This window comes from Echeneis naucrates, chromosome 12, assembly GCF_900963305.1.
Source record: "Echeneis naucrates chromosome 12, fEcheNa1.1, whole genome shotgun sequence".
In the NCBI taxonomy this organism is placed as follows: Eukaryota; Metazoa; Chordata; class Actinopteri; order Carangiformes; family Echeneidae; genus Echeneis; species Echeneis naucrates.
The window spans coordinates 18,961,505-18,976,426 of NC_042522.1; the positions used below are offsets into that span (position 1 = coordinate 18,961,505).

Below are 14,922 nucleotides of genomic sequence, written 5' to 3' on the forward strand. Positions count from 1 at the left end.
CGGGGGGGTTCAGCCTCAGTCACCGGTGGGGGGGGGGCGGTCCGGAGATGGAGATGATGATGATGATGCGTTCAAGTTACATCAGAGGACGAGCTGTTGGTGGGGGGGGGGTCCTTCTGCAGGACAACAGAGAAAAGGCGCCCCCCAGCGGTGCACAGCTGTCTGTGGGGGGGCTAACACCACAACCACAAAGATCAAGAATGACTGCACAGACACACAAAAGGTTTAAAACAAAAAGATGGACATTGATAACAATGTGAAGCCTCTTTAGACTTTGAAGAGTCAAATTTTCTTTATTTTAAAGAATCATTTGAAGACAAAGTTCCATGAAAAGGGAACACAAATGTCCTGGAAGGATCATAGATGTGTCTGACTGTCAAAAACACGTCCTGTCCAAAATGTTTGTGATTCGCTGCTGCAGGAGGGGGAAGAATAAAGAAGCAACACTTTGAGTTATACAAAAAAAGCTTAATTTATTGTGCAACAACAACGTTATAGTTCCAGTGAATTGTAGGAAAACTGCGCAGCAAAAGGAAGCGATGCAAGAAAACTCCATGCACAAGAGTGTCAGGAGGAGGAATGACGGAGAGAATGTGTGAAACTGTGCTGGTTTGGATTTTACAAGTGGTTTGAGTCCGGAGGGTTCAGTCCTGCGGCAGGTTGAAGATTGAATAAAAAAATAAAGTGACAAGCAGCGATGGAATGTAAGAAAGCAAGAAGAAAACAAAACATACAAAAAAAAAAAAGGTGATTTGATTCAAGTAAACAAATATTTCCTTCAAGTTTGATGATTTGGCTGAGAATGAAGAGAAAAAACCAAAGAAATGAACATCTGAATCTCTGACGTATAAAAATTTTAAATAAATACAGTTTAGGCCAAATTTCCTTTAACACAAGAACAAAAATGGCAGTGAGATTCCCTCAGAATGGATGAATGTCTCTGCTGGAAAGTCTTTTTTCATCATTCACAGCTGATTTAAAAATCTACACCTGAATATGGCGAGTAAAATGTCTTAATATTTCTGTGCGACTAAAAAAAGTAAAGGACTTTACAAATCTGTGCGTTACTAAAAATAGACTCCAAAAAATTGCAATATCTCTCCAACTTATAAAAAATATCCCCGAGTAATAATTAATATGTATAAAAATGGTGGCGTGGAGGCGCTGTACAGATGAGCTCATGGCACAGAGAGACTGAAGGACAATCAGTGCTGTGTAGAAAAAGTCCTAACGTCTACACCGTAAATGTAAAAAGACAGACATTGCTATATGTTGGCAGAGGAGCGGAGGACGTGGAATCTCTTCAGGGTCATGCGGATGGATCCCAGCTCGCGGTTCAGCTTCTCCAGACGATTCTCTAAGGCCACCTGAGGACAGAGAGGCAGGAAGTCATTCACATCGATCAGTCCATTCAGTTATCCATCAGAAACGATCGAACACGGCTTTTTTTACTTAGTGAGCCTCTCTGACTCCATTTCAGGTCATCAAGCCCTTCCGGGTTAACAAAGCGTCTGTGTGACTGAAACCTGTTTATGTTTTGATTCAGTTCTCAGGACTCACTCCTCCAGGTTCAGTTGGTCCTCTCTTATGACTGACAGCATCCAGATGGAGATGCTACCATCCTCAGTTACTATGGTAACCAAGGTTGTACAGATAGGGATGCTGAGAAAAGCAAAACTCAACGGCCCAAATCCAGATCTAGTCAAGGGTGAAGCGAAGACTCAGAATATTAACGATCAGAGTAGAAACAAGTTCAAGACCTTTTTAAATAGATCTCACTTGACCTGGAAATAAAAAGCCTAAAAGACGGAGACATGACTTAAAAAAAAAAAAAAAACACCCAAAGAAACAAACAAAAACACACATTCAATCTGAACTTAAGAGAATTCAAGACTTATTATTACATTTGAGGTCTTGAATTGAATTTAAGGTCATCTAAAACATTTTATAATGAGTTTTAATACTTTGTTCATAAAATTTAAAGTAAAAGGCAACAGTTCTGAGTAAATATACACTCAGCAGGAAAAATGAGGATCTGCATGTTAGAAGCTGGAACAAGAGACGTGAACAACAACACAGAAAAATTACATAAACATGATCAATATCTGAAAGCTCTCACCTCATCTAACCGGGTCTGCAGACTCACTCTACTGCCGGCTCCAGGCATCCGGCTCAGAGCTGCCTCAATCTGACACACACAGACACACACAGACTTAACAATTGATTAACTAAAATAATTACTTTGATGAAACAACCGTGTGTGTGTGTGTGTGTGTGTGTGTGTGTGTGCGCACGCCCTTCCTACAGGATCAGCGTTGACCTCAACTAAAAATAAACATCATTGAGGATGAAAATAAAAACAATGAAATCCACGTTCCAGCAGAGATCAGGTGGAGGATCAGAGCAGCTTTGGTCTTGTTTCACTACATACAGCAACTTTCCTCAGCTGAGTTAGTAAATAAACCGACGTGTGTGTGTGTGTGTGTGTGTCACTCACCTGCAGCTTCTCCTGCGTCAGCTCATCAAACAGTTTCTCAGCCTCAGCCAGCGAGTGGAGTTTGTCCAGGAAAAGTGGAGCAGAGTCCTCGATGGAGTCCTGCAGGTCCGATCCGGCTGGTCCCGGCTCCTCCCAGCCCAGCTGGGAGTTTCCTCCAGGGTTCAGGGTGCCGGAGGAGTCCGGCTGACGAAGGTCTGAGGGAGAGGAAGACAAAGAATCTGGTTTAGTTCTTCCTGACGGGACATTTACACCAAATGAACTGAAACCTGCCGTCCTTTAACATGTACAAGGAAGGCAAAATATTAGGAACACCTTCCAAGTAAACTCAGTATGAACAATTTGGCTGTTTGGTGCCAAAACAAGGAACGCAGATCCTTTTAAATAATGACCCAGATAACGTTCTATCCATAAGCCAAGATCAGCAGACAATACAACAATATGAGGTATCGTTAAGAATCATTTCCACTGCTCTGACCTTAATATTGATACAAAAACATCTGAGCTGTCTTCACTTTAACTGAACTGAGAAAAAAAAAAGAAGAGAGAAATCAAATAGATTCTGAAGGTGTCACCGTCGTCTCTGTCTGTGGACATGAACTGGAGTCTCTTCCTCGGACTGCTGCTGTGGAACGAATGACGTCGCTGGTCAACTTGTCCATCAAACCTGCAGAACAGACAACATGATTTTAGGCTTTAACAACCATAACTCAGTGTCCTCCTGTGTGAGATGTCTTAGACCAGGTCAGATCAGATCCCTGCAGCAGATAAAACCACCTCTTCATCAGATGCTCCTCTCTCGGCATCGGGTGACCAAAAGCGGTGGAGTAGTTCTCTGTGGGGCAGCGTTTAGGACTGGACTTGGCAGACAGAGGCATGAGTAAAGTCTCTCTCTTTGCTGGATGAAAGTGAAGAGAACAGCAGTGATTAAAAATTCAATAAGCAACACAACTTTAATTAGAAACTGTGTCCTCCAGAGTTATTAGAGATCCAGTAAAACTTAGAAAGCTCTCAGTTTCAGCCTCTCTGACGTGAGGAGCTGCAGTGTGGGGGGGTACGTACTGGGGGTTGTTGTGGGTATGTTTCGATGTGCTGGAGGAGGCAGTGAGGAGGATCTGTGGCTCTCTGGGGACAGACTCCTCTGGGCCTTCAGGAGAGACGCAGCTCTTTCTGGTCCTCCTCCTCGCTCAGCTGCGGCCACAGCTCCTCCAGGTTTTACTGCCTCTCTGTCTGCCTGAAGCCCCCCTCGTTCTTGAATCACCTCTTTATGTCTTCGCTCCACAAATCCAACAGTGGTCCTCTGATTGGCGACCCCTGCAGAGACACAATGATTCAAACTCAGAGCACGAAGTCCAAAAGTCTTCCTGACAAATCAATACCTGGATTAATTGTTTCATCTGCCTGTGATGAATTACGAACGGTTAACTAGTCCGGAAGTGGAAAGTCTATTTTTAGAGGAAGTTGCTTTGTCATTGAACCTGACAATGATTGAACCGTCTGCTCTCTCACAATAGTTTCCTGATTTGGTCCCAGTCACTCCACAAGAAGATCTGAGATCCAGACTGAGAAACTGATTGTGCCCATTGTTCCCTTCTTCTCCTGCTGCTGAAGCTGAACTTATAAATTCACCCGCTGATGAAGCATTTCTAAAATGTCTTTAGCAGTTATTCGTTATTGAGAGATATTCATTGGATGAGAACCAGCCTTTTCTTGACTTCCACTGCAGATTAAAGCTGTTTGATTTTTAAACTATGAGGCCTGTGAAGTAAACTTCATCAGTGGTTGCAGGAGCACAGCCTGGTCCTGGAGACCCTAACCCTGCTGGTCCACAGACTCATTAAATCTTACAGGGGGCCCGGCTCTCGGTGGCTCTGGTCTCCTCCAGCTCTATCAGAGCCCTCATCATGGGCGTCAGGGCACAGGACGCTTCTCTTCGGGCGTGTTCCCGCTGGCTCTGCTCCTGGTTTTTGGTCTGAGGTGGAGACTGTTCGCAGTCTGGTGGAGACGCACACCTGCAGAACGAGACCTCCATAAATCACCAACTTCAGTCAAAGATAACAATAATATTAATAACTTACCTCCAGCTGCCCACTGAAGAGGTCTCCACGGAGCTCCCAGGTCCTGGTGACTGATCATTCATCGCGTACAGGGACTTCTTGTGGTTAGTTTGGGAGAACTGGGATTTTCTGCCACTGTTCTGGTCGGATGCAGGACAGGAAGACTTCCTGCGGGTGACGTCTGGCTCTACTTTGGATTTACTGGGTGACATCAGCAGGTCAGGATGGTGGAAGAGGCTGTGGACACATTGACATGACACATCCACAGATAAAATAACAGGATAAGGATCTGAAAGGGGGAAAGATGTTGAAGTCAGAAATACTGTAATCTTTAATGTGACAGTGGCGTCAGGAGTCAAGCTCTTACCCAGCCCCAGAAGGTTGAGTGTTACTGTGGGAGGAAAAACGGGCCCTGGTCTGGTTCTCATGCTCCAGCTGCTTCACCTGAGACTCCAGTTTGGAGATTACTCTGACACACACAGACACACACAGTTGGTCAAATGATTTCGTTTGAACGTTTTCCCATAGACTTCAGTGTAATCTGACTTTTGCCCGAGGGCCATAAGACAGAATGCAGGAAAACAGGAATGTAGAGCTCGGAGTTTTGGTCCACTTCCCAAACAAGAACTTAAAGGAAAAAGCAAGATTCCTGAAATTAGAAATGACGGAGGAGGTCATCCCCTAATCAGAGGGTTGTTAGATTAACGCCCCCTCCTGTTGCCCCAAAAGCCAAGTTAGAGTGTCCTGACAGTGTAGTAAGCAGCACTCACCTCTTCAGTTCAGATATCTGATCGTTGGCATCAAGCAGTTTGTTCTCTGCTGACAGCAGGTTGTTCTGTAAATACAAACATTTTACATTAAAATGACTTTTTATTGTCGTCACTGAACTCATTTTAATAGTAATCAAACAACCAGTCCCCGTGAAACAACAGCTACCTTCGTTCCCTCGTGCTCCTTCATCAGAGAGTCGTATTCTCCGAGCAGCTGAGGAAACAAAACAACACCACGGAGTCAATCAGCTTCTTCACACAACGAAAACCGAAAGTGTATGTTTATGTTTGTTCTTCACTTCTTCTGTGGTTAAAGACTCACGTCCTGCAGCATCTTGTACTCTCTCTCCCTCCTCGCCTCCTTCTCGTCGGCCTCCCTGCAGGTTTTCTGCTCCTCCTCCTCCAGCTGCCGCAGTCGGGTCTTCAAACGTGCCGCCAGGGCGTCCTTCTCTTTGCCCGAACGTTTGCTTTCCTCGAGTCGCTGCTGCAAAGATTTCACAGTAGCACCCGCGACAGCATAGCGCTCCGGCCACTCTGCCTGCCGACCGAAAGGGAAGGGACGGGATGACGGTTACATTCACTACACCTCTGGATTTTACTTCAATGAAATTAATTATGAAGAAAATAGAACTACAGAACCATTTTTTTCTCCAGTGATGCGTTTGCTGCCTCTAGTCCTTGAATACGACTGGTGGCCTCGGCCAGAGCCTTTTCCAGTTGTTTACACCTGTGGGTAGATAAAAATCACATCAATACACGTATATACAAAGAAATAAAACGGACACAAATAAACAAATATAATTACTGATCGTTTTTCCACCCCAAAGTAGATACCATGTATTATTTCTGTAATGTTTCACAATTTTTCTTGTGGATTATTTCATGTACTGCTGCTGTGATTGTTCTGGAAAAACTCCTTGAAACTGCTGCAAAACAAAACTTTTCTTCTGGAGCTTTCAACCTTGTTTCACATTCTCCAGTTTGCTCAGCTGTCAGGCTGAGTTTGTATGATTTGATTTGTATTTCTTTTCAGTGAACACAAACCTCTCTGCGAGGGCCTGGTTGCTCTTCTCTAAGTCCCGGGGCAGATCTCTGAGTTTGAGTTTCTCTCTCAGGATCTGGATCTCAGACTCATAATAGGCCTTCAGATCAGCCACGTGTCGAGAGTGTTTCTCCCTCAGGTTCTGTCGCAGTCTGAAGCAAAACAAGAAAAAGGAAGAACAAACCTGTTTAAGTTGAAGGATTTCTATTTGCTATTGTGGCTGATGAGATAACACACTAAATACCATCAAAAACGCTGAATAAATTAGATCCACGGTGGGGTAAAAAAAAAAAGGCAGAAAAGCTGGTCAGATGAAAGACAAAGCAGTTTGATTTCTTTACACATAAATCACCACGAATGAGGAACTGCTGCCAGGCTTTTATGATTTGGATTTGGTTTACTTTTTAAAAGAACTGCAGCCTGTGTGCTCCACTCACAGAGACAGAACAACAGGATCCTCGTGTGATGAAGCCCTCTCCATGTGTGGGCTGACTGTGGGCCGCAGAGTCGCACCAGAGGCGGGGCAGGGCTTCAGGGTGCTGGTGTGGGTGTGACTGCCCTCCTCCTCGCTGCCTAAGGGGGCACTGGCTGTGTGGGAGCAGGGCTGGGTCTTATCCTGGGAGGTAGACGGGGCTGCCTGGGAGGCGTTCCCCCATAAGGTTGGAACCCGGGACGAGGAAGGTCCGGCAACTGAAACGCTGGAGGTGTCGGAGATGCAGTCTGTGTCTCCGGGGTTGGGACTGCCCTCCACCATGCTGTCAGGGGTCATGGGGGTCCCAACCCGGGGGTAGAGGTGGGGCTGCGTGGCAAACGAAGGGCTGCTGAAGTGAGAAGGTGAAGTGAAGCCAGAGGTACGATCTGAATGACGTGCATTTGCTGCTGCATCCAAGGTCAACACCTGACGCACAGAGAGGGAGGGAACAGGTGAGGCTCATCAAAGGACAAGGATTCATCAGAAAAGTTATGTAGACAAATACATAAAAATGATCATGAATATGAACATATATTTATGGAAAACTATAATTACAGACACTCAGACCAGTTTTAGATCACAATCCTGTTTATTTATTTATTTTTTTTAACCATTGACCTTTAACCACCAGTATCTCATCAATTCTTCGTTGATAATTTTGTTGGCCTAATTTGAAAAAGGTGTCACTGAGCCACTGTATTAACAGTGAACCTTGACCTCTCTGCCAAAGTGTCACTGAGCCACAAGCTATGTTCTGGGAGGTCACTATGATCTTGAACTCTGACCTTCAAACTCATCAAATGGGATGAATGAATGTTCAGACGACCTGAAAACGATATGCTGTTCTTGGGTTAGGAAGATGAAGAAGGGATTTTTTAAAAATCTTTGCATTATTCATAAATGAATAATAATTTATACAGCAGATTAATTGTGTCCACACGTTTCTTATTACTGATTAAAGCCATTTCGATAATGAATAATTCAACAGTTAGTTAGAAAACGAGATAATGAGGATCTGAAATTTGGATTTCGTATTGTCTGGGTTCTGCTAATGTCTCAATTTTTATTAGCAAAGTAGTTGTCCAGTAATCCCCTGGAATATGAACATTGATAAAATACATTTTTTATTGAGAGACAAAAAAAAAAGTCACATTATTCAGTGACTTCTTCAAATCTTGACATTGAAATGTTGGTGAGATCATCTGTCGTCTGTTTTATACACAGATTCAGTTTTTGGTGTGACAGTAAAATACCTGTGGTGACGAAGGCGTGGACGTAACAGAGCCTTCGCAGTCTGAACGTCGGCCGTCTGTTTGTTGCTTGTTCTGATATATCTCTCTCAGAGACAGCTGACGCTCCTGAGACGGCGTCTGCAAGAGACGGAGAGAAAACATTAAACACAAAGCAGCAGGCAGATTCTGAAATGTATCAGTTAATCTGTATCTGAACATTTACGATGGACTTGAAGGACTGTGACAATAAAACCCAGAGTTTATGACCTTAACCTGGATTTGTTTCAGACGTAGACACGTTAGTCCTTCTAGTTCTCAGTTTTCTATGTGTCTGAGTGCGTGCAGGGTGTAAACAACACCATCACATCTTTTAATATTTCTATGTGGGACTCTGCATGGAATAAAATTTACTTTAATGGTTGGCTTTAAGGCTCAGTTTCTGAAGCCACATTTCTCTGGATTAATATAAAGATAGACCTGATTTATAATCAAAGATCAAATGGAGGTCTACCATCAGTCCATAAAGACCTTTACGTTAAGTCTGAAGTAGGAGGCAAACTCTCAAAAATACAGCTGCATTAAACGGATTCTGTGGTTTGTTTCATTTCTGGATGAGAAAAAAAACAACTCTTAGGCTGATGAGGCAGAAGTGACTGTGAGACGTCTCAGAACTGTGGTGATCTCCTCACCAGACTGATGGATGCCTCTTGCAGGAGGAGGTAGGCGCCGCTGTCGAAGCAGTCTGGTAGCGGCCGATAGAGCTCAGTCTCATTAAGACGCCAGTAAGTGAGGCCTGACACGCAGAAGAACACAGTGATTTAATGCTGCAGTATTTCACTACCGCTATATTCTCTTCAAAATGTGTTGGATATTGAAATATGAATAAAATATGTGAGTCAAAAAAAAATATCAATAAATCTAAATGTGTCCTTTTACTAATTAACCTCTTTAAAACTACTGTTACATGCTGAAAGACAAAAGAACGTGATTGTGCCAATCTGACTTCTGATGAAATAAAACAGTGCCGCCTCACTGTCACTTGTTGTAACTGCAGCTGGGCTTCACCTTCCATAAAAAGCATGATGTGTCCTACTGTTTATGACATCATGGTCACGCTGTCAGTGATTTCTTTAAGCTGTTCACGCCTCATTGTTCTGTGTGTTTCGTCTGTTACCTGATGCCTCAGACATCAGGCTGTCGCTCCTCCTCAGGGGAAGAGTGCTGGACGACGGCCCGGCCGGTTGATGCTGAAACCCAACAGAGATGAGCGGATTAGACCAAACACACTACAGATGCAGGGAAGTGATAAGCTGCAGGAGCGAGTCATACCTGGTCCTGGGATTCTGGGCCCTCCAGGTTTTGCCTTTGGGCTTCTCTGCGGCTCCGTGGAAGCTCCTGGTACTGTGGAATCTGGGACAGAGTTTGTCCTGCTTTGCTCTTCTTGGGCCTGAGTTTCTGTCTCTGGGCCCAGGAGGTCAAAGGCTGGTTGGTGCTGCAGACAAAACAGAAACAATACTAAATTAATATAACTCCAAACAATCACATTTAAAACTAAACCTATAAAAGTTATTATAAGCGACTGAGACATACCCAGAGATTTTCTGCTGGTAGACTAACGGGTTAAGTCCCTCCACTCCAAGAGTCCTCTCCTCAGAAAAATCCTGCTGGCATCCAACCATGGTTGTCTCTGTGGCTTCCTGGAAGTTATTGGACCACTGGTGCTTTTCCTTCCCCTGACTGCCATCTTCGTATTCCCCTGGAGACCCAGCAGGTTCCAGACCTGTTTCCCAGGCAGACAGAGTGCCGTATCCACTGCTGAGCACTGTGGTCGCCCGCTCCTCCCCCTGGTTGGCGGTCTCTGATCTGTGCAGTGGCGGTGATGGGGAGCTAAAAGGGGTAAAGGCAGGAGCAGCCAGGCTGTCATTGTCACTGGGCACATTTTTGGGGACGATGCAGTTGCTGGAGATGAGCGGGAAAATATAGTCTTTTGTGTCAGAAGCTGTTTTGGTCACTGGAGTTGGAGAGAACTCTGCGTGTGGATGGACGCTCGCCTGACGGTTCTGCAGCTGAACCAGGGCCTTAATTTCATCCTGAATCAACTGAGGGGGGAAAAAAGCGTATCATTGTTTTACTGGATAAATAAAACTGCTCATGTGATAGGACAGGTGACGATGCGAGCTCACCTGAATTTGGCACTGGTATTGTTCCTGCTGAGCGAGGATTTGCTCTTGGTATTGCTTCTCAACCAGTTGAAACAGATGCAGCCATCGGCCCTGTCACAGAAAAGGAAATCATTGCTCAAAGACCCATTCAACAGAGCAGGATAACACAGCAGGTTACACAGGCAATCATACAGCATTTACTTGGACAGCAGTGCGTGTAATATGAAAGAAATTATTGCTGAACCATTTATAAAATTACAACACAGCCGAGTGATATCACCATTTCTTTGATAAAGGCAGAATGTGTCACAACATTACTGTGCATTGTTGGAGACACGGAGACACTCCATTCTTTAAATCATGTTCTACAGATGTAAAACAACACACAGGAGAAAAATAATCACAAACAATCATCTTATCACGGATCGCAATATCTGCCAAAGCAGTATGATTTTTACCGTGCAGCTGGAGAAGTAATAACATTTCCCCCCGGCACTAAACCTTATCTTTAAGTCTTGCTCAGCTGAAAAATTTGTTTTGCATCTTATTACTTCACTTGGATGCCAGAGCGCTCTCATTTAAATCAGCCTGAAACTCACACTGGGGTCAAGTGGAAACTTGACGGTTCGGTGCACAAACACTTAATAAACAAGTCCAGTAGTCAAACTTTTTAAATTAATATTTTCATTATTCATAAATTGTTTTTCTTTTTTTTTTAATGACAGCTTTTATTTTTGTAGGAATAACAAATGATTTTTCAAAGCAGAGATGTCCTGCATCTTAAAACAGGTCTGGATTGGATTGTTTGATACAATATGTGTTATGTTGTGTTTGTTTGTGTGTTGGAAGTTTGAGTGCACAATGAGCCGACACTGTCAAAAGTTCAGGACTGTAACACAACTGGATTGAATTAAATTTCATTCTGCTGTTCCACTTATACTTTAACAGGAAGGGAGGTTCTTCATTTGCCCGTAGTAATGAGGGTCTGTGTGCAGCCCAGCATGTGTGAGCATGTCTTTGTATAGAGACACACAACACAGTTTAAAAAGATCACATTGCTGTCACTTTGGCAGACAGTACTGGGCCCTGTTTGCTGGTTCATCCTTGCAATGAGGAGATTTCACAGATATTGTGGATATTACATAAATATTGAAACTGAAAACTGAAAACAAATAAAATAATAATGATGAGCTTAATTTGGTGAGTCTTCTACCAAACAGTCATGTTTTTTTAAGATCTTGACAAAATGATCTCTACACCAGTTTGTCTCTGCTGCAAATACATGGCCCAAAAATCTCCTTCATCCAGGAGGAATCTAAATGGAAATTAGAAATCTCTAATCCAAAACAGATTTGTTTAATGAAGCCAACTGTCTGAATTAAAAAACACCCACAGAACTAGAGGATCATCAGGTCAGCCCCCCCGTCTCCTCTCTGTCAGACTGTCTAATAAAAAATAAAGAAAAAAAGCTGAATTATCAGAAATGGATTCTTTTGCTGAACGTTTCTGCAGCACGTGTGTATTTGTGGAGGGTTGAGGGAAGCAGCTGTGCACCCCTTCATTTCCCATTGGAGACTCACAGCTGACAGACAAAGCAGCTGTAGCTGTATTATAATAATATTGCTATAAAACAACCTACTTAATGGTCATTTAAATAATCTGAGAGCAGAGTGCTTTCCTGAGGTATGTAAGCCTGATGAACTCTGCAGTGAAGTGCCTTTGTGTTTTGACACATCAGGGTTGTCTGTTCCCTACAAATCACATCCTGTGTCTGAAAAGATCAGCTGCAGAGTGCTGCTGTGGGGAGCACTGGGGTTTGTGTGTGTCTGTGTGTGTCTTACTGTCAGGTGTGATCTGCACAAAAAATACAAGTGACAGCCCAGAAATGAGGGTGCCAGCTGCCAAACTGCCACAGCAGCCAACCCCACTTTCCACGTCATCAGTGTGCTCTCGTTCTACGATAACTCGTCTCTGATCGTTTCCCACCTCGCAGTCCTTCCAGATCTCAGGGTCCGTCTCTCCACTGCTCTGGATCTCCTGCACCAAAGCCCTCAGGGTCTCAAGGGAGCTCGGGTTGATGAATGGGAGGCTCTTCCCTTGTTCAAAGGCTTCCTCTGTGCTCAAACACAAACTCCTGCAGGAAAATCATACAACATGAAATCACATACTGTGCTGAAGCTTTGTCCAATACAGCGAACATACGGAGACCCAGCTGCAGGGTTATATAAAGCATTATACAAAACCATGAGCATCAGAAAACAGTGTATTTAACAAAACCAATCCTTAATTATAAATACATAAACATATTATGTAATATGTACGAATTTCATATGTGGGAGAAGATTTTAATTCTCTTCTAGAGCTGAAATCATCAGAATTAGCTGAAAAATGGCAGACAATAAATTATTTTTCTTTCTATTAATGAAAAACACCAAACATTCTCTACACGTTTTACTTTCCAGGTACAAGCGTGCTCCGACTCAGTGCACCTGATCTTGTTGCATGCTGGTGTGATGTCCATGGGCCTGGTCTCCACAGTGCCTCCTGTTGTTTTGGAGGCCGTGTGTCGGTCCTCTGAGACAGCCAGCCCCGAGGCCGATGTCCCCTCAGAGGACACCAGCGAGGTCTCGCTCTCCTTACCACCATCCCCATCAGGACTGACATGGCAATGGCTCAAAGCCCCCGAGCTGGACACATCCTCAGAGATACTGTCATCTGTGGACATGTTTATGGGCCCACGTAGAGGGGGTCAGTCTGACAGCTGGAAACAAGGAGGGAGGAAACACGGAGCAGTCAGCAAACCAAGCTCACACACTGTTCTGAATTTTCATATTCATCTTCCCGAAGCTTTAACCCCACAACGTTTCAGAGAGAAATATTGCCATTAAATGAACGTGCCAAGCTCAGATACCAGCAGCTTTACAGCGACTGAGTTTCCAAAGTCACTTCAGTTTTCACATCCCATCACACTGAAAGTTAGACTAACAAATCCAGACGTTTGAAGGCATCACTTTGTGGTCTGCAGGCAGTCCAGTTTATTTGGATCTACCAACCCAGGAAACCTTTATTCTAACTGTGACTTTCTCTGACATCCAGTACAAAAAACATGAAACTCACCGGACCTTGGCTTGTCATATCTGATTTAGAGTAACCAGATCAGACTGAAGAGACCTTTGAGATGTGACTGTGTTATTTCTGTTATTCATATTTATTTATTTATTTATTTATTTTCTTACTTTTTCATCACGCCAGATTCGGTGGAGACGATGAACCCAGAAAATTCATGAACACCTTCGGACATCACCTAACTTTTAATCCTGTTTGTTCAAAGAAGCTCTGACTGACAGGAAAATGTAAAGATGCTGCAGCTAACGTGTCAGAGATGGAGCTCAGCCTCGGACAGCCAACAGCGAACACCAGCCCCGATCTAACGCCACCTTCAGCGGCACCAGCTGCTCCGTCGGCCGGTCCCACCGGAGGCTGGTCCCGGTTAGAGTTGTCCGCTGACTCGGGTCAGTTAGCCCGCCGAGCTAACGGGACGGCTGCGGGGCATTTTAAACGGCTAGCTCGCTAGCTAAGTTGAGCTAAGTCGGGTTCGTGAACGCAGCGCGGGCGGAGCGGGCGATGCGACGAGCGAAGCCGGAGAACGGACACCGTGTCCCGTTAGGAGACGGCGGACCTACCCGGTGACCTGGAGCTTCATTTCATCCATATTTCCGTGGTGAGACGAGCTGCTTGCTGGTTTCTGCTTTCTGGTTTCTGGTCGCTGGTTTTCTGGTCTCTGCTCTCTGATTGGCTGCTGCCCGTTGTAACGTTCGCGGCCTGCGACGCCATTGGTCAGAAGGGGATTAAAATGGAGAGCGCTGATTGGTCGTCACTTTCACTCCGTGTTCCTATTGGCTGAGCGAGGAGGAAGGAGACGTTCACGTCCATTGGGACAAAAAAAAACTTCATATGTGTTTATGAGTTTTTTTTCCGTTTGTTTTTGTTTTATTGTGAAAGAATGTTAGACATCCTGTTTTAAGGTAGTTTAAAGTTTCAAAATAAAAGGAAACCTATACAAAACAAAATTCGTTGTTTATTTTTTTATTTTATATTTTAAAACACAGATTCGTTTTGATTGGTAAATTTTTTAACAAAAAAGACACATTCCCCCCACCAAGATTAAAAAAGGCAATAAATTAAACATTTAAGAACTTGTTTTGATGTTATTGTGAGATTTCTGACAACTCAATTTATAATAGATATTTATGATGCCTGCAGTTCAAAGAGTTATACATTTTATTGTCGCTGTTTTTATTCCTTTAAAGGTATTTGTGCCTTTTTTATAGTTACAGGAAACTAGAGGGGATGGAGGTCTGCTGACCAGGTGAGCCATCGAGGCAGCACACACATTTGGATTTGACCAAATGAAGCAGTGAATCAGCCCTGAGTGGATGTCAGGCTTGTTTGAAGCCTGCATCAACCCAGAGTAACCTGACTCATGCTCTCTCACCTCAGCACAGGTAACACACACGGCCTCCAGCAGATCATACTTCAAACTGCACGCTGTCCATCTTGCCAGATTATCAAAAGCATCAGTGGGACAACAGGCTGGAGAAATGCTGATGACTTAAATGCACTGTACAGCAGCTCAGATTGCTTCAGACAGACTGCTGAACAGCTCATAAACTACAAAACTCTACAGAGTCCT

General features: G+C 44.0%; 1 protein-coding gene across 3 annotated transcripts; it reads right to left on the bottom strand.

The window, feature by feature from the left end:
- Window positions 1–454: 454 nt before the first annotated feature.
- mphosph9 (M-phase phosphoprotein 9) lies at window positions 455–14,026 on the bottom strand. 3 transcript variants are annotated; one of them, XM_029515811.1, is made up of 24 exons: window positions 13,913–14,026; window positions 12,719–12,990; window positions 12,216–12,363; window positions 10,251–10,340; window positions 9,658–10,166; window positions 9,397–9,559; window positions 9,242–9,314; window positions 8,757–8,860; window positions 8,089–8,205; window positions 6,801–7,261; window positions 6,366–6,515; window positions 5,961–6,048; window positions 5,644–5,859; window positions 5,488–5,535; window positions 5,322–5,386; window positions 4,919–5,020; window positions 4,573–4,788; window positions 4,343–4,506; window positions 3,557–3,808; window positions 3,272–3,392; window positions 3,070–3,161; window positions 2,498–2,691; window positions 2,120–2,188; window positions 455–1,367 (listed from the first exon to the last, which is right to left on the bottom strand). In XM_029515811.1, the coding sequence occupies exons 2-24, from the start codon at window positions 12,952–12,954 to the stop codon at window positions 1,266–1,268; spliced, it is 3,780 nt and encodes a 1,259-aa protein (XP_029371671.1). In that variant the 5' UTR covers window positions 12,955–12,990; window positions 13,913–14,026; the 3' UTR covers window positions 455–1,265. The 3 variants fall into 3 exon arrangements, with proteins under 3 accessions (XP_029371671.1, XP_029371670.1, XP_029371672.1); XM_029515810.1 differs by having other exon boundaries at window positions 3,557–3,828; window positions 4,339–4,506; XM_029515812.1 differs by lacking the exons at window positions 455–1,367; window positions 2,120–2,188; window positions 2,498–2,691; window positions 3,070–3,161 and having other exon boundaries at window positions 3,172–3,392.
- Window positions 14,027–14,922: the final 896 nt, after the last annotated feature.

Excerpts from the sequence above, each read along its gene's own strand:
- mphosph9 (XM_029515810.1), bottom strand. The coding sequence starts at position 12,954 with ATGTCCACAGATGACAGTATCTCTGAGGATGTGTCCAGCTCGGGGGCT. Across the intron at positions 3,162-3,271 it reads GAGGAGCATCTGATGAAGAG|GTTTGATGGACAAGTTGACC; the intron begins GTGGTTTTATCT and ends TCTGTTCTGCAG. Across the intron at positions 2,189-2,497 it reads TGACGCAGGAGAAGCTGCAG|ATTGAGGCAGCTCTGAGCCG; the intron begins GTGAGTGACACA and ends TGTGTGTGTCAG.